Source organism: Syngnathus typhle, linkage group LG10, assembly GCF_033458585.1.
Source record: "Syngnathus typhle isolate RoL2023-S1 ecotype Sweden linkage group LG10, RoL_Styp_1.0, whole genome shotgun sequence".
Taxonomy (NCBI): domain Eukaryota; kingdom Metazoa; phylum Chordata; class Actinopteri; order Syngnathiformes; family Syngnathidae; genus Syngnathus; species Syngnathus typhle.
The window spans coordinates 7,633,779-7,650,150 of record NC_083747.1 but is presented as its reverse complement, the minus strand read 5'-3'; the positions used below and the strand labels follow the sequence as shown (position 1 = coordinate 7,650,150).

The window sequence follows — 16,372 nt, the reverse complement described above, 5'->3', positions numbered from 1 at the left end:
GAAGAAACCGGACGGAGAACAAGACCTTAGACTTATACAAATTTATTCTGGTTTGGATTGACAATTTTTTTTGTTCAATCTGTTCATTTGCGTCATAACAGATGTGATATAGCAGCAACCCAGGTATTTTAAACTCATGCTCACAGTGATGTGTGCCTTTTTTTTGAGCAGAAAACGTCCAATTCCATACAATTGTCGTTTGCTAGTATTACGCATATTCAAATTGTGCTACATGAAAGTGGGAAGAAATGATAAACAGGGTAGATACTAATTGGAGCTTTTAAATCACTCAAAAATAAAAAGGTATAAAAAGTGATTATTTGACCCATCTAATCCTTGAATTACGCAAACTGTAGTTAGACGGCTTACTGGAAACCTTAAATGCGTCAGCTGTTTATGAATTCTTCTGTGGTACTTTTGTGGTCACCTGGCAACAGAAAATGTCGGACAAAATTAATCATTGTCAATCAAATTCATATGAATGATTTTAAATTATTTTCTAACCTTTGACTTAAGGTTTCAATAGTGTTAACATACACACATATATATTGTAAAAGTTACCGTTTTGACTTCAGTGTAGTTTTCTAGGCCATATTCTCCCATCTCTCTGCCGTTTCCTGAAGCTTTATATCCTCCAAATGGAGCCTGGGCTCCAAACACATCATAGCAATTAACCCTGCCGAAAAAAAGACAGAATTATGGTGAATGAAAATGAAATACACAGTTTAAAATGCAAGAAACGGTAAGGGCACAATCAAGACATGTAGATATTCATATGAAACTGGTGTTAGTGTATTCAAATGCTGCAACACTTTTCATTCACAGCCCAATGAGATCTCATGTCCGATTAAAAAAAAAAAAAAAAAACATACTGTATACAGAGGATCTAAAGTTACGCAATTTGCCATTTTAGTTTTTAAACACTGCCAATGTTTCCAAATGTGCTTTCAGATTAATTACAGGAGCTCATTCAAAAATGGCAAATGACTGAATGATTATAAATTAAGTACACATATTAGTATGTACTATATTTCTACAAAGGTTGATCCGTCTTTGCTGAACACCCACACTTGGTATTAAAAGCATAAAAACAGTTTTGTCCTCCTACCAGACGGTGCCAGCGCGGACTGCATTGGCAATGTAGTTGGCCTTATCAATGTCCTTGGTGAACACGGCAGCAGCCAGACCATATTTAGTATCATTGGCTCTTTCTACAACTTCCTCGAGTGTCTTGAACTTTAAGATCTGCATTACTGGACCAAAGATCTGCAATAAAAAGTGCATGAACACATTTATGTTTCAACTGCTGAGTGGTTAATTATTGTCAGAATAAACTGTGTTGCTATTACAGATAAGTTCATGTAGATTTAAAGCATGGGTGGAAAACAAATCTAACACTAATTTCAGTTCTAAAAAAATGTCAGATAAAGAGCATGAAAAGGGTCCTTGAGAGGGCAGGAAGACAGTCAGGTGTACCTCTTCTCTGGCAATGGTCATGTTGTCCTGAACATCTCCAAACACGGTGGGCTGGATAAAGTATCCCTTGTCAGCAGCCGCGCTGCCTCCACACATGAGTTTGGCTCCTTCTCTTTTTCCACTGCTGATGTAACCTAAAATCTTGTTGAACTGCTCCTCATCCACCTGCACATCACGAGGGAGCAAAATAATGAGGTTCATGTGTGAGCCAGACTATTGCGTAATTTTGTTTGTGTTACAAAAAGCATAAATGTTATGGAAACCCAATTCGCCTCTGCTTATGTGTCCCTGCACCACAACGCAGCGTAGTGATCCTGTCAGAAGTTAAAATGTCATACGGGCAATTTTTATTTGATTTTTTTTAACACACTGGCGTAATCAATCCCTTTGCCACATCCCACAGGAAGACAAAAAAGCAAACTGTGTAAAGTGATCCATAGCCTTGGGATATTGACAAAAGCACACCAGAGAAATGTAAATACACCTGGGAACCGTTTTTCCTGAAAAATGCAAAGTATGTCTCCCTTGAAGCTAAACACCTAGGTGCATGAAATGTAAGGCATGCGAGTGTCACAGCCTTCAAACCTCTCGGTCGTAAAAGCACAAAAGCTCCATGCAAAGGAAAAGCACATATTGTGAGTTATCATTAAGTCAAAAAGAGCATTTACTTGAATTTGTGGCAGGACTTTTTGCATATAAATCTGATTTTTTTTTCAATATATGATATAGTATACTGTATCGTGGGGACAGTCAGGTAAGAAACTAGATCAAGTCTGAAGATCATCAATTCATGCAGAAGAAGGACTTGAGGCATGTTTAAATCAAGACAAGCCTTATTATCCTCATAATTATCTGGCACACCTACTGTGCAAATATATCTTAAGCAAAACATCCGGGCAGGTTACTAACTACTGGTGTAAAAAGTTGAATATTAATTGGTGAACATCAACAGCCATTCCATGCACACAAACTTTACCCCGGGACTAGGAACCTTTGCAGGATCTTAGCATGTTTTCTTGAGAATTCTAGTTTAATATTCTCTGCCTTGTTGCTTAACTGTCATATTTCATTTGGATAGTTGATTTTTTCTAAAGCCAGCTACATTGCAGTGCAGTTGTTGCTGTGGGAAAGCAAACAAAAAGATCTGTTTGACTGGTGGACTTTAGTATATAACAGAAACGAGAAACATGTCACGCTTTACAGATGAATGAGCAAAAAAAAACTTTGGGTGTCAAAATCTATGAATCATTGTATACCCAAAGCCTCAAATATGTGTTGCGGCAGCTTAATCCCACTATGCTACTGAATTTAAATTTGAATCATAAAGTTGGTACATTGGCTGCCAAGTATTTGTTTTAGGTGGTATTTATTTCAAACAATAAAACAGATATACCCACTGACAGTTTACTGTGTTTTTCTTGATCATATGACACGGTAGTGTTGTGAATATATTACCTGGGGTCCCTGCTCAGTCTTTAAATCAAAGGGGTTGCCAACTACTCGTCTCTTAGCTCTTTCCGCACTGCGTTCCAAAAACTCGTCGTAGATATCTGCTTGGACGTATGTCCGGGAGCCGGCACAACAACACTGGCCTTGGTTAAAAAACAAAGCAAAGTGGGCCTGCTCCACGGCATCCGCCACTGGACAATGGAAAGACAAAAAGTTCAGTGTTTATGCACAGACTAAGGCAAAAGTTCAAGAAAAAAAGAAATCACATTACATTTCCTATCCGAAAGTCATTGCATTATATTTTTAAGGTGTTAAATGCATTTAGAAATTCTGCTGTTTTGACTTTGGGCTGCTTGGTTGTTTACATTATAGTTTTTGTCAAGGTCATGTGGTTTGGACTAAAAATAAAAGTCTAAAGCACACATACATTTTGCATCAGACAAGATGATGTTGGGACTCTTTCCTCCAAGCTCCAGCGTGACCTTCTTCAGGTTGCTGTTGCCTGAAGCCTGTTGGATTAGATGACCAACCTGACGGGAACAAAAGTGTAAACATCTATTATGAGAAGCCAAATATCTACTTGCTTAAATATACTAATCAGAACGTTTGGCTTGACAACGTGAAATATAAACGTAAAGATATGATCAAACCTGGTTTGACCAACGTCAGTCATGTTCAATGTTTGCTCTTAGTGAATTTATTCCAGGAGGTCTTCTCCTTTTGGCTCAATTTGAAACAACCACTATTGATGCTTTGATATAATTAATTATTGGGCTAACTCTACAGGTTGCATATGCACAAAATGGGGCCAAAAAGTTACTTGCATGCAATCCCAGACCTGACCATTGGCATTTTGGAGGAAGTCACGAGTTGCAAATGAATAAAAACCGTAAGACATGATTATTTTGGAGGGGCTTCCAACCTCTGTCGATCCTGTGAAAGCCACTTTGTCAACATCCATGTGTCTTGCGAGAGCTGCTCCAGCCGTGGGTCCCATTCCGGGCAAAATATTCACCACACCTTCTGGAAAGCCCACCTGGAAATAACCCAGTTGAAAAAATATGGTAGACACATTGATAGAACGGACAGAAGGATATTTGGTTTTTAAACTTTGTGTTTCATTGAACCCCTTATTATGATCCAAATGCTATTCTGTCTCTAGGTCTCTAAAACACTGCTGTTAGTTCAATCATAAGTAAATATTTATACTGATTCATTTGTTCATTCATGACCTCATTTTCTTAACCACTGTAAACCATTACAGCGAACACAACGCAACAAAGTACCTCTTTTATCAAGTTGGCTACGTAGAGAGCGGTGAGTGGCGTCTGCTCAGCGACTTTCATCACCACAGTGTTACCCGTTGCAAGAGCGGGGCCAAGTTTCCACGACTGCATCAAGAGAGGGAAGTTCCACTGCAGGGAGAAAAGGAAGCGCAAACAGAACTTTACCACTTTGCATGCACTCTCAATGGTTTGATCTCATATAGCAAATATTCGGACGCAGCTTTATAAACAAAGCCTTTACAGTGAAGCTTAAAAGACGGCCATTCACGTGGCCCACCGCAACATTTCTGCACATCCTGCTATCTTTTTTCGCTGGGTGGGTTCCCAAATTAGCAGGTTTGGGAACACGTATCAAGTTCCCAGCTGTCACAACTTGCGGACATTTTGACTCGACAACATTTAGTGGCTATAATGGGAGATGGGTGGAGAATCAAAGTGCTTATTCATCAAGCCCATTATGTAGTCAAACAAGCAAGGTAACATTCCATTGTCAGTGTTATATCATGTACAATAATAAAATAATGTACAAGGGCGAGCTCAGTAAGTTAAGTGTTGTGTGCATACAATGAGTCATTCTCAAATGGGGCACACTAACAATGAAAGTGAAAGCCATTGCAAATTCAAAATGACAAAAACGTGATTTCGCTACATTATTTAAAAAAACAACAACATTTACATCCAAGCTTAAAAAAGACAACACTTTCATATGGCAAAGCACATCTCTGCACATTTCTGCTCCTATTTTTAGTATTTGGGTGAATCACCCGATTTTCAGGTTTGGCAACATGAATCAGGCTCCAAAATTTCACAACTCAAGGACATTTTAAGCACAAAACACACAGTAACAAAAACTGGAAGATGGGTAAAAAAAAAAAAAGGCAGAAATGTCCAGTTGTCATTCTAAAACAGCTTTTGAATATTGTATAAAGGTGAGTGATGATTTCGTGTACTGTGGTGCACCATAAGACAGTGGGTCATAGTCATGAAAATATCAAATAGGAGGTTGACTAACAGATTACGTGGGGAAATGATTTACTAATAGCCTGCAACGCAACTCATAAAAGGCGTTAAAGCAGTGAAGAGTTAATGGGAAAGGAATATTATGTTTTATGGATGGGGGGGCGGTCCAGTAACATGATAAATCCCATCTGTTATTTCACTTGTGCATTTAAAAGCCATGATACGATTCCCCAACGTTCTATTTTGGAGCTTCCACTGTATGAACAGAAACTGAAACCTTTTGTGTAAATTGAATTTAAACTGAACTGAAGTGAATGCGTTTGTTTCGTTCTCGCCGTTAATAACGTTTTTCGCAGCTTACCGGTATGATTTGTCCACAGACTCCGATGGGTTCATGTCGGGTGTAGCAGAAATAATCTCCATCAATGGGGATGGTCTTTCCCTCCCATTTGTCAGCCCAGCCTGCGTAGTACCTGAGAAAATCACAAAAGCTTTAAACAAGGGGTGCTTGCTCATTATGCTATGCAATAACGAGGAAGGCTCTCTGAGTCAGAAAGCGTCAATAAAAAACTCCTCTGCCTTCTCAGAACCAAACACTGAAGCACTCCAGGCTACTTATGACCAAAACACAATTAAGTTAGTACCTGAGGCATTTGACCACATTGGGTAGATCCACTGTGTAGGAAACAGCATATGGTTTCCCATTGTCAAGGGTCTCCAGTTCCTATGGGAACGCAATATCAAAGTCAAATATGTACTGTTGGTTTCGGATCCGCAATAACCTGCATTTTACAACACGTTTAAAGTTTTAATTCATCTGTGTTTGCGCAACAACTTTATGACAGTGTGTAACCATCATTTTCAATAACCCAGTTAAGATTTGTCATAATAAAAAATTATTTAGTGTGTGACGCGAATTTGTAAGCCTTATATTCACACAGAAGCTCAACGTTTTTAACTCTTTCTCTTTACAACCCACCGCAAGGTAGGCAGAATCTCTCTCAATCGCATCAGCCAACCGGCTAAGAAGCAGGCCTCGTGCAGAGGCGTCCATCCGTCTCCATGGCGACCCCAGCCGGAAGGCATCTCGTGCTGCTTTTACCGCCTTGTCAACGTCAACCTGGAAATATAAAAACACACTTTGAATATTAGTGTCATTATTAAAAAGGCTGCAAAAGTAAGTTACAACAATTGTCAATGAGAACTACAAATCCTCGATAAAGTCTGGTGTTTTTTGTTTTTTAGAAACCAATGACAATTTTCCTGGGTGAGCTGCTGTATAATCGGAATTTTATAAGGATACAACTTTATGTGCAGCATCAAAAGCCACCACGGTGGCTCCTGAGCAATGTTTAATACCCGACTGTGCCTCTGAATGAACATCTCAGCGCTGCGAATAACAGAGTACCCGACATTTTGGACACCTTCAGCTTTAAATCACAGCTTCTGAACAACTTCTATGGTCACGAATTTTTGGACGCATCTGTAAATCAGTCTGGTCTGGGTACTAATTTAAAATTACTTTATTCTGAATTTTGACTGCACAAAATAAGATGACCTGGTCTGAAAATAGGTCTCGAGTACGCAAAAATTCCTAGTACCATATAGTAAGTCCCGTTGAGGCTTGGAGCGTAGGTCTATTCCAGCTGACCTCAGGCGAAAAGCAGACCAAACTTTCAAGTTTAACACACGGAGTGGGAATTGAATGCACGCAGGCTCTATGGAGGTCAGGCGAGTGAAACAAAACACTCAGCGACAACCAGTCTGAAAATGTTTAACAAAAGACAATAGATTCGATAAACAATGGCATAGCAAGCTTGAGCTTACTTTCCCTGTGATGACATGGCGCTCATAATCTGTGTAAACATGAGCAGAGGTCCAAGTTCTTTGCAGTGCACTTTTCCTTTGTATTGCTAGAGAGGGTGGTGTTCGCTTGTTTATGGCAAGTCAAAGTCAAAGTCTGCTTTGCATGTTACTTTGTGTTTTTTTCGAACATTTTTGCGATTTCCAGCCATGATACGACTCCTCACCGGAATAGTTGTTTGCAGCGGTATGTAAACATGACATGTTTGGATGGCATTTGAATAAGTATGTGATTTTGTTTGAGGGAGATGGTGACCAAGCCCTACTGAAAATAGCATAAAACCACGAGTAATTGACACACCTTCTAGGGAGCGATGATTTTTTTTTTTTAATGGCAACAGGTGGATACAAAGATTGATTGTATTTTTTTATCAATATCAATGACCTATATCAAAGAACTGCAACAACAACTGTTGCTGTCAGCAACCATGTTGAGCGCCTGACTAGCTGTTGCTGCTTAGCGGGCCCCGTGAGGCAGCTGATTTTGGCCCACGTTAGAAAGCCCACATTGTTTACTTGACAGTGGTTTTTTTTTAGTGTTTTCTCAGTTTGAAACCTTTGAAATTTGAAGACTTTGAATACACTTTGTGCTTGCTGGGGAGTGTAGTCAAGCTTTGCTGTTACAGTTTGCTTTTATCGCTTCTATCACGTCTGTTGCGTTTAAATGCCACATGGCAAGGGTCTTTAATTATACAAGTGTGTTAAGTTCTTTTTGTAACCTGATTAATTTACTCATGTTTGATGTCTTGGGGGAATGGGGGGGGGGGGTCCATTGTACTTCCTACCTTCAGGCCCCTAGTGGGTCTGCAAACGGCATTAGTTACTGTTACATCTCAGCTTCTTATTTTCCAGTTTCAGTTCATAGAAAAGGATAGGAGCTCAATGAAAGCATTGTTTGCTTACCTCACTGGCCTCAGCCACATGACAGATAACTTCCCCTGTTGATGGGTTTACTGTAGGGAAGGTTTTCCCACTTGCTGCATCCTGCCACTTGTTGTTGATGAACAGCTACAAATATAAAACGTAAAAATCAGGAATACAGTGAAAAGAAAAGCATGCGGGAAAAAAAAACTTCGAATACCTGATTTTACAAATGCATACTAACACTGTTAGTTGATCTATTTATTTATTTATTTTACTGGGAGCACATTGCCACGTTTAGATTCTAGATATGTGACGATGTGCAGCAGTGGAGCCAAGTCCCATGACAGTTTATAGCCTACACTTTGGACCCATGTTTATTTGGTATTACATTAGTCGTATTTAAGTAGGTTAATTCCTCGCTGAGGATTTGCATTGAAAAATCTTATCTCAGACCGCGCACGAGTAACAGTCCAAAACTGAAATTAGACAGAAACTTTTAGTGTACCTTATTAAAGTGGACCTCGGGTTGGGTGCTCGGTGCGGGTATAGCCGCGGCGGAGAAGTGGCACGCCGACACAACCTTTACCCGGGGAAGGCTCCGAAAAACCACGGCACGCAGCATTTCAGCAAAGCTCACCCACCGCTAAGAGTGCACAAACTGCATCGTACTAAGCAGAATGCTTAGAGAGCTCCTCAACGTTTCTCTCTCCGCCTCTTCCTCCGTCACGATTTCCTGACCAATAAATGTTGCATATAATACACCCACCCCTTCTACTCCAGTCCACTAGGGGGCAGTAGGGTAACAAAGAGACGGCGAAAATTCAATTTGAATGCTAATGCTAACGCCGTGTCGTGTGTTGACGACGGCTTTTTGGTTCGCTGTTTGTTTGCCAATGATGTTGAGTATGTGTATTTGTCATGGTGTTTTAAAGAACTGCCACATTGGTTAACACCTGAATTGTAAATCTTGAGCTTTACCGTAATTTATGATAACAAGGGCGATTACTACCCACTACCACCATCATTAGCTAAAGACTAGCCTGGAGAGTACGACATTCTATTTCACCTCGAAAGAATTGCAAAAAAAAGGTAAGTGCAAATTAATTGACACTGTTACTTGGTTGCATTTGTGAGTATAAATGTCATTCAAAACATTAGCTAATGAATATAAGTATAGAAATTGATATCTTTTGGAGGTATTATTAGTCAACAACCTTAAATGTGAGCATAGTTTCTGTGTGAGTGATCATTTGGTGTAATGAAAATATGGTTTAATGCGTGATTTAACAGAGTAACGCGTGTTTGAAAATTCCCAAGATGATGTAGCAGCATTTCTAATGTTTTGTGTGTTCTAGCAATGGCGCTAAAATCTGGAGAGGAACGTCTGAAGGAGATGGAGGCCGAGATGGCACTGTGAGTACCGCTCATTCTGTTACGACTTCGTCCAGAGTTGCTGCATATATAATATTGTTATTACTATCGCCAGGACTGTTCTTTTTCGGGTTAAAAACAGTAGAACTTAAATAACCATCTGTAGAACGTGCAAAGGTATCCAATTCCAGTACAAACGTTGTGCGCCTCTTATAGGTTTGAGCAAGAGGTTCTTGGTGGACCTGTACCACTATCAGGAACCTCACCTGTTATGGAGGCCGTACCTGTAGCTCTCGCTGTCACAGCGCTACCAGTGGTCCGACCAATAATTGGCACCAGTACCTACCAACGGGTTTGTATTCTTTCACTAGTCAAGAGCTAATGCTAGTTCTAGGTGGACCTATTGAGGACCTCTAATCAACCCCCTCATATTTGGTTTTAAATCCCTCTTCTCTCTTTTCTTTCTTAGGTCCAGCAAACGCTAGACGCCAGAGGGACTTTTGTTGGACCACCCCCAACCTTTGTTGCACCAGGTAAATGTAATTCTCTGGGCAAACACTTACCCAAATATTTGTGACTCATGAGTTTGTAAAATAAAAAAATACATTTTCAGCTGCAGTCCCTCCAGTACGTGCTCCCCCGCCTGCAATGATGAGACCAGCCTTTGTTCCCCATATTTTACAGAGACCCGGTGAGGTTAACCAACAAAAGTCATTTGACTCCTTCAGCACTTAACTGATCTGATCCTTTTTGTGACGCTGTAGGCGGTACCAGGCTTCATCTTATGCGCCCTCCTGTAGCTCCTCCCATGCCGCGGCCTCCTCCGCCTCCGCCCATGATGATCCCGGTTTCCATGCAGAGCCAAACGCCTCAGGGTGTTTCGCCGCCTGTTCAGCACATGACCTCAGCACCAACCGTCAGTGTTCGTAGTCACTTGTGCACTTAAAGCTTCCCCTTGTTAGGCTCCTGGGCACAACACATTACACCCAATATGGTAGTGATGGAAATGAACAGCTTGAAGTTTTGTCAAGGTTTATTGGTAAGCCATAAACCGTTTCAACCTGTTCTGTTCTTAACGTGCCACCTGTTCTATCCCGTTTAGGTCAGCGAAGTAATGTCCATGGCATCCTCGCCGCCCACCAGAACAGCTGTCCCGACTTCCATCAAGCCGCCTTCAGTCTTCCAAGCGGCGCCCACCGTGTACTCAGCCCCGCCTGTCACTGTTGTGCCTCGAAGAAATGATGTGATGGCTCAGCGGCAAGCCAGAATGGTACTTTGCCTAACATGGCAGCAGACATAGTTTTCACTGTATTACTAACAAATATTCATAAGTGTCGAGCAAACGTTTATCAGCACCAAAATAATATCTAAGAATAATAATTTTTTTAAAATGTCAAATTTGCTGATTGGAAATAAATGCAAATGTACCGTATTAGTGTACTATGTACTAAAGTTGTCTGTCATGGCGTCAGGAGGAGCTAGCGGCTCGGGTTGCCGAGCAACAGGCCGCCGTGATGGCGGCCGGACTGCTGGAGAAGGAGTGCGAAGACAGCAGCGCCGTCATTGGACCCAGCATGCCCGAACGCGAGCCTGTGCGCCACGAGGTAACATGCACGCACATCTGGACCCCACCAGACTTTTAGCAGTCAAACAATGGCCACATCCTTGCATTGGCATTTTATTTTTAATAGGATGCTTATTGCATTTATGAAAAAAAAATGCAATACTGTGTGAGATTAGTCCAAAAAGTAGAAATCCAGAAAATAATTGCTGCCTTTTTAAAAACTACATACAAATGAGTCCACATCTTAAACTGTTCCCCAAAATTGTCAGTCTGTGTACAAACCTGTGGAAACGTCCTCGGAAGACAAAAAGGCCAAGCCAAAGTCAGAGAAGATGAAGAAGTGTATTCGAACGGCAGCTGGGACTTCCTGGGAAGACGCCAGCCTGTTGGAGTGGGAATCAGGTAACGACACTTGCCGTCATGACGAACGTATAAAGCGAAGGTTACTTCATCTAACCTCGTTCTGTGCCTCTTCATTATAGATGACTTTCGTATCTTCTGCGGTGATCTTGGTAACGAGGTCAATGATGACATCTTGGCCAGAGCCTTCAGCAGGTATCCATCATTCCTCAAAGCTAAGGTGGGTCTGCTGTGATGCTTGCGCTCAAAATCACTTAAATCAATAGTCAACATATTGAAATCCTTTGTTTTTCTAGGAGTGAACGATTGTATATCATACATATTCAGTGAACACCAAAAAAAACATTGGATATTCAAGTTTTAATTTTCTAATACACACGGGTTCAAAATTATGCATACAGTTTACCTTCGCTAATATTTGTTGAAAGTCATTAAATCCAAATTTGCAGTGCAATCCTTCACTTATATTATTTTTTGTATACAATTTTTACAGTAAATTTGGATCATTTTGTATGAGGTATTTTGTTTCACTTCTCAATTTCAGGTGGTGAGAGACAAGCGGACAGGAAAAACAAAAGGCTACGGCTTTGTCAGCTTCAAAGATCCAAATGATTATGTGCGAGCCATGAGGGAGATGAACGGTCTGTTTTTGCTTGGACTGCATATTTGGCAACTTTACAGCAACATTTGTCGGTCTTGTGTGTTCAACGGAAAATTGTGGTGTATTCCTCTCAATGCAGGCAAGTATGTTGGCAGCCGTCCCATCAAACTGAGAAAAAGCATGTGGAAGGACCGCAACATAGAGGTTGTACGAAAAAAGCAGAGAGAGAAGAAAAAGCTGGGCCTTAGATAGCCTTGCACACAGCATCGAGATCTCTGCAAAGACTTACCGGTGGATTCTTCCCCTCCTCCTTTTCAATAAAGTCCAATTTTCATGTCAGCTGTTTACTTTTTGTTTTTCTTTGCTTTATTTTCAATTCATTTTACCTTCTTACTCTGCACACAATCTCACCCAATTTATACATTCATCACCGTTTATTACAATCTTGGGCAGTTTGTGTAATTCTTCCTTTAGAAGTTACAACTTTGCTCTACTTGTGTGCTTTTCTTTTTGCAACCTTAAATGCTTGAAACCTTTACATCCCTTTGAAAGCCACTTTCTCATGCAAGTGAGCTGCTCACTCGCCAAGCGCATGTGCTTCACCGGCAACCAATTTTCAAGGTCTGTCAGCGATGCACTCCATCACCAGACTACATATTAAAAAAAATATTACTACACTGATGCGCAGTTAAAAAAAAAAAACTTACAAGCTCCTGCCATTGAATTTCCATTAAATTCCATTTCCTAACAACTCTTCCACAGCTGTCCTTGCACTAAAGATGACATCATTGACAGCCACGCCATCATAGGACGAGCCGGTCAGAGAAAGTGCCAGGTTGTTATTCTTTATGAAGCTGCGGCTGTGCCCTAAAATGCAAATAGACAACACGGAGTATGTATGAAAAGACTGCAGATGGCATAGTAGCATAATCTCAAATTAGTTCATACATACCTATTCTCTGAAAGTGCCCTTCATAATACTGAGGTATACAATCCTGATCAGAGACATTGTAATTTAACAAGTATACAGGGAAAATTGTAATAAATAAACGCAGGCAGCACTTCATTGTACCTTGTGCAGAGCAACCCAACTCCAGCTGGGTGCCGAGGTGACTCCCAGATGACAACGCACCGCTTCAGTGGCTCGCTCTAAAAGCTGCTCCTCTGTTACAGTATCTGGGGAGCCAAACACTTCTGGGAACCAGGCACCCCCCATCATCACCTTCACAGTAGTCATGCCCGCAAAGTGAAAGTGAACCCAAAGTTGCTCGGTATTTTCTTTACATTCTAAAATTAAATAAGGTTTATTGACATCGGGTGTCATTGCAATACATCTCAAATATTTAAACAGAACAAGATGGTAACTTTAAAGTTTTGAACTGAACAGTATATATGTATGTCAAGCTGTGTGATTCCATGACATTTCAAATAATAATTGAGTCAAAAAACTGCATAGTTCACCGGTTGCAAGTTACCCAAGCTAAGGTAACCTCAGGCAATATTTGAGACCACCTATTACCGTCAGTCTTGTTGATGGTCCGTCAGATCTGTTGTGTTGAGGAAACGGGACAGAGTCGTAGACCACACCCAGTAAACCCCGATCCTCTGATGATGGAACCAGGTGTCCAAATCCCTGACAAGAGACCAACAGTCACTTACCACTTTTTACTGTGTGCGCGCGGGTGTTAATGCTGTACTCACCGTGACCGGAAGTACCGAGCCCTCATACTGCAGACTCACGACAGCAACAGTGACACAGGAGATGCCCTGCAGCTGCTGGATGAGAGGCTGGCAGGAGGACGGCAGGACAGACGAGAGTACTGAGGGCACCGCACACACAAAACACTTTGTACCAATTTGTCATTTCACATTATGACTGAAATTGTTAAATAGGACTTTTTTTTTTAATGATAAAAACTTCTTTAGCACATCCTGAACCATTTGGACGTGTCCCTCTGTTATTCTGGCCCATTAGAATATGGTGAGGTATAAAGATCAGTGTTTGAAGACTGCTGTTTTATCTTTAAAAATATTTTTGTCAGGTGTTATTCTGGATTTAAGCGCCCCCTAGTTTTCAGTTACAGCACTTTTTCGGTTGGCATTCGGAATTGTAAAAGGATGTTGAGACATCATGAAGCTGACTGACCTTGAGCAGGCAGAGCAGAGATGATGTGGTCAGCTGTTATGATCCCATCCTCCAAATGGATCTGAATACAAACACATATGGTTAGAAAGTTAGGATTTTACAATGTCTCCACTGGAATTAAGTTTTGTACACAACAGCATAATAAAACAAACGGGATGTGTGTGCACGTGTTTGTGGGTTCCTTGTCTCACCGTCCAACCTGTAGCTGAAGGACTAATGTGTTTTACAGGTGCCTCTCGGTGTAACTGCACCCTCCTGCTTCTTTGGAGAAAGTCAGTGATGGACTCTGGGAGTTCCTCCAAGCCCCTTCTAAGGGACCACTGGGCCCACGACTCTTTGGTAGCTCTCTGGCTCAGAAGACCAGGAGGAACAACTCGGGTAGGGCCTGGAGGTTTATGCCAATAAAACATTAACATCCAATTTCCTTCAAATGTGCATGAAAGATAGATTTGAAAGGGGTTGGGGTGCATACCGGAGCCCAGTAGCATTCCAAGCGTCAGGGAACCTCTGCGCTGCTCTGCGTTGTAGAGGACGGGAAAACAAGAGCGCACACTTAATTTGCGGCAGTCTCCTGCAAAAACCCCCCGGCATAGACTGTCCACAGCAATGTCTGCAAGCTAGCACAACAAAGAAAATAAAGTCATGAGATGGCACTGTGGTTAATACATCCGTTTTGATGGCACTTAGTGTCCTTTCTTCTCACATCTTTCCCAAGCCTTCGAGACACAAACGAATGGATGGATTCGTCCTCCTCTTTGCTTTTCTTGGCAAATATCTCTGTGGCGATGCTGAACAGCAGCGGGCGTGAGAAAGGTGGAACCGTCCGGAGAAGTCCACTGAAAAATGCATAGTGTTCTCACTCCACACGGAGGTACATATTTCCATTATTTGTTTTTACTTGCCATCCTGTTAAAGGTGTCAACTGAGTTGGACAGGTTACATTAACAGTATTCAAATCATCTTTCTTTTTATATATATATATATATCAGAAAAGAAAAATGTATTTGAACAGGGGTGTGAAGACCTTTTCTATCCACTGTAAATATAAAACAAGCAGCACCATTTGCTTAACCTTTAAGAATTGCATGTTACTGTGTATCCTACATACGTGAACCTTTTGCTGTGCTCTCTTTTACCTTATTCCTGAAGGCATCTTATGAAGTTGCTTGTTGACATATAAATATCTGTTCTTGGATGCATCGTGGCTGTAGGTGACAGGCAGAATCTCCTCTGAGAGACCCAGGTCCTCCACCTATACAAACATACATTAGTTTTCAACAATGGACAACAGTGCACTCTAATGTGAGGGGTAATTTTCCATCCATCCACCATTATCTGTGCAACTCCAAAAAATGCATTTACACTATCACATTGGAGTCTCTTCAATGCATTTTACTAAAAGGGCTTACCATATTAAGGGTATTTCGGCCCACCGACCCCGCTGGTCGAATTCCTCTGGGTCCATGTTCAAATACCCCTCCATCAGACCTCCTGGTGGACCACAACCAACCTCCAAAGCGACCGCTTGACTCGAGTAAAATGACCTTGGTGAGAAAACAGAACGTTTGAGGAATATCTAATGGAGAAGTATAGCAATCCAGAAAATTGATTTGTGTGCTACCTTAGCTATCTGGGGGCTTTTGCAAAGATAGTAAGATGCTGCCAATCCCCCGATGCCCCCTCCAAGGACCGCAACAGTCCTCATTGGCTGAACACAAATGAGAAATGATGGCAAAACTTTGAAGAAAACTTGTGAGATAGTTTCTTTGAAACCACTATGGAGGGTGGGACGAGCCTGTTGATGAGGATATGAAACAGTTTCTTTATCAGACATCTCAGTCTGTCAGCCAGCTGCATGCAGTCAACATACAACGAAAATTTCACAGGCGACAATAACTGAAAATGTTCCGAGGGAGCAATAATGTTCTTTGACACTACTAAACCTGAAAGCATGTTAACAAAATAACACATTAAACATTTTTCGTGCTGCAATTTGACTTATACGAAGGTGGCTTTGCAGCATTTCCTCACGTTTTTTTCAATTGAGAAATGGTACACGAGAAACTTATTTCAAGCGTCAGTCCAAATTATTAGTTTGAATGTTAAAACTGAACGACTAGACAACTATTTTAACGGGTAAAAACCAGACTGCTAGATAAAAAAATAAACTTGTATAAACGGAAACGGTACGGAAAATGGATTTATTGACTTACTGTATGAGAAAAATCAGCCACCTGTCTGACAGTTACCTTGCCCTCTAATAGCTTCGGAATCAGACAGCACTGGACAGAGAACCTAAATAAATCTATAAACTTGCTCGACCTGTCATGACGGTGCTACCTCTTTTTAAGTCCGTCAACGGAAACAGTATTGTCACGTGTTTACGAGCTCATTCATAACAATGACGCTTACTCGCCATTGAGAGGAGTGAA

At 41.2% G+C, this 16,372-nt stretch overlaps 3 protein-coding genes across 5 annotated transcripts; 1 reads left to right on the top strand and 2 right to left on the bottom strand.

Annotated features, from left to right (window-relative positions):
- Window positions 1-26: 26 nt before the first annotated feature.
- LOC133160630 (aldehyde dehydrogenase, mitochondrial-like) lies at window positions 27-8,598 on the bottom strand. The gene is made up of 13 exons (XM_061288467.1): window positions 8,404-8,598; window positions 7,938-8,042; window positions 6,151-6,291; window positions 5,816-5,895; window positions 5,533-5,644; window positions 4,212-4,340; window positions 3,848-3,961; window positions 3,353-3,455; window positions 2,932-3,116; window positions 1,477-1,641; window positions 1,109-1,266; window positions 562-676; window positions 27-427 (listed from the first exon to the last, which is right to left on the bottom strand). The coding sequence occupies exons 1-13, from the start codon at window positions 8,518-8,520 to the stop codon at window positions 395-397; spliced, it is 1,557 nt and encodes a 518-aa protein (XP_061144451.1). The 5' UTR covers window positions 8,521-8,598; the 3' UTR covers window positions 27-394.
- An 84-nt stretch (window positions 8,599-8,682) lies between these two features.
- Window positions 8,683-12,133, top strand: rbm42 (RNA binding motif protein 42). Of its 2 annotated transcripts, none has more exons than XM_061288471.1 (12): window positions 8,683-8,987; window positions 9,254-9,311; window positions 9,486-9,621; window positions 9,739-9,802; window positions 9,883-9,960; window positions 10,034-10,185; window positions 10,372-10,539; window positions 10,742-10,873; window positions 11,103-11,235; window positions 11,316-11,413; window positions 11,738-11,834; window positions 11,934-12,133. In XM_061288471.1, exons 2-12 carry the CDS (start codon window positions 9,256-9,258, stop codon window positions 12,044-12,046), a joined length of 1,227 nt encoding a protein of 408 aa, XP_061144455.1. In that variant the 5' UTR covers window positions 8,683-8,987; window positions 9,254-9,255; the 3' UTR covers window positions 12,047-12,133. The 2 variants fall into 2 exon arrangements, with proteins under 2 accessions (XP_061144455.1, XP_061144454.1); XM_061288470.1 differs by having other exon boundaries at window positions 10,034-10,191.
- Window positions 12,134-12,137: 4 nt separating this feature from the next.
- ppox (protoporphyrinogen oxidase) lies at window positions 12,138-16,314 on the bottom strand. Of its 2 annotated transcripts, none has more exons than XM_061288468.1 (13): window positions 16,154-16,314; window positions 15,562-15,648; window positions 15,350-15,484; window positions 15,077-15,192; window positions 14,644-14,776; window positions 14,413-14,557; window positions 14,132-14,325; window positions 13,941-14,001; window positions 13,496-13,614; window positions 13,314-13,427; window positions 12,867-13,016; window positions 12,747-12,789; window positions 12,138-12,661 (listed from the first exon to the last, which is right to left on the bottom strand). In XM_061288468.1, the coding sequence occupies exons 2-13, from the start codon at window positions 15,643-15,645 to the stop codon at window positions 12,525-12,527; spliced, it is 1,431 nt and encodes a 476-aa protein (XP_061144452.1). In that variant the 5' UTR covers window positions 15,646-15,648; window positions 16,154-16,314; the 3' UTR covers window positions 12,138-12,524. The 2 variants fall into 2 exon arrangements, with proteins under 2 accessions (XP_061144452.1, XP_061144453.1); XM_061288469.1 differs by having other exon boundaries at window positions 15,562-15,735; window positions 16,154-16,313.
- Window positions 16,315-16,372: the final 58 nt, after the last annotated feature.

Excerpts from the sequence above, each read along its gene's own strand:
- rbm42 (XM_061288470.1), top strand. The coding sequence starts at position 9,256 with ATGGCGCTAAAATCTGGAGAGGAACGTCTGAAGGAGATGGAGGCCGAG. Across the intron at positions 11,414-11,737 it reads CATCATTCCTCAAAGCTAAG|GTGGTGAGAGACAAGCGGAC; the intron begins GTGGGTCTGCTG and ends TCTCAATTTCAG. Across the intron at positions 11,835-11,933 it reads AGCCATGAGGGAGATGAACG|GCAAGTATGTTGGCAGCCGT; the intron begins GTCTGTTTTTGC and ends CTCTCAATGCAG.
- ppox (XM_061288468.1), bottom strand. The coding sequence starts at position 15,645 with ATGAGGACTGTTGCGGTCCTTGGAGGGGGCATCGGGGGATTGGCAGCA. Across the intron at positions 15,193-15,349 it reads GCCGAAATACCCTTAATATG|GTGGAGGACCTGGGTCTCTC; the intron begins GTAAGCCCTTTT and ends ATGTTTGTATAG. Across the intron at positions 14,326-14,412 it reads TGGAATGCTACTGGGCTCCG|GCCCTACCCGAGTTGTTCCT; the intron begins GTATGCACCCCA and ends ATAAACCTCCAG.
- LOC133160630 (XM_061288467.1), bottom strand. The coding sequence starts at position 8,520 with ATGCTGCGTGCCGTGGTTTTTCGGAGCCTTCCCCGGGTAAAGGTTGTG. Across the intron at positions 6,292-7,937 it reads ATGTGGCTGAGGCCAGTGAG|GTTGACGTTGACAAGGCGGT; the intron begins GTAAGCAAACAA and ends TTATATTTCCAG. Across the intron at positions 5,896-6,150 it reads GAGATTCTGCCTACCTTGCG|GAACTGGAGACCCTTGACAA; the intron begins GTGGGTTGTAAA and ends GCGTTCCCATAG.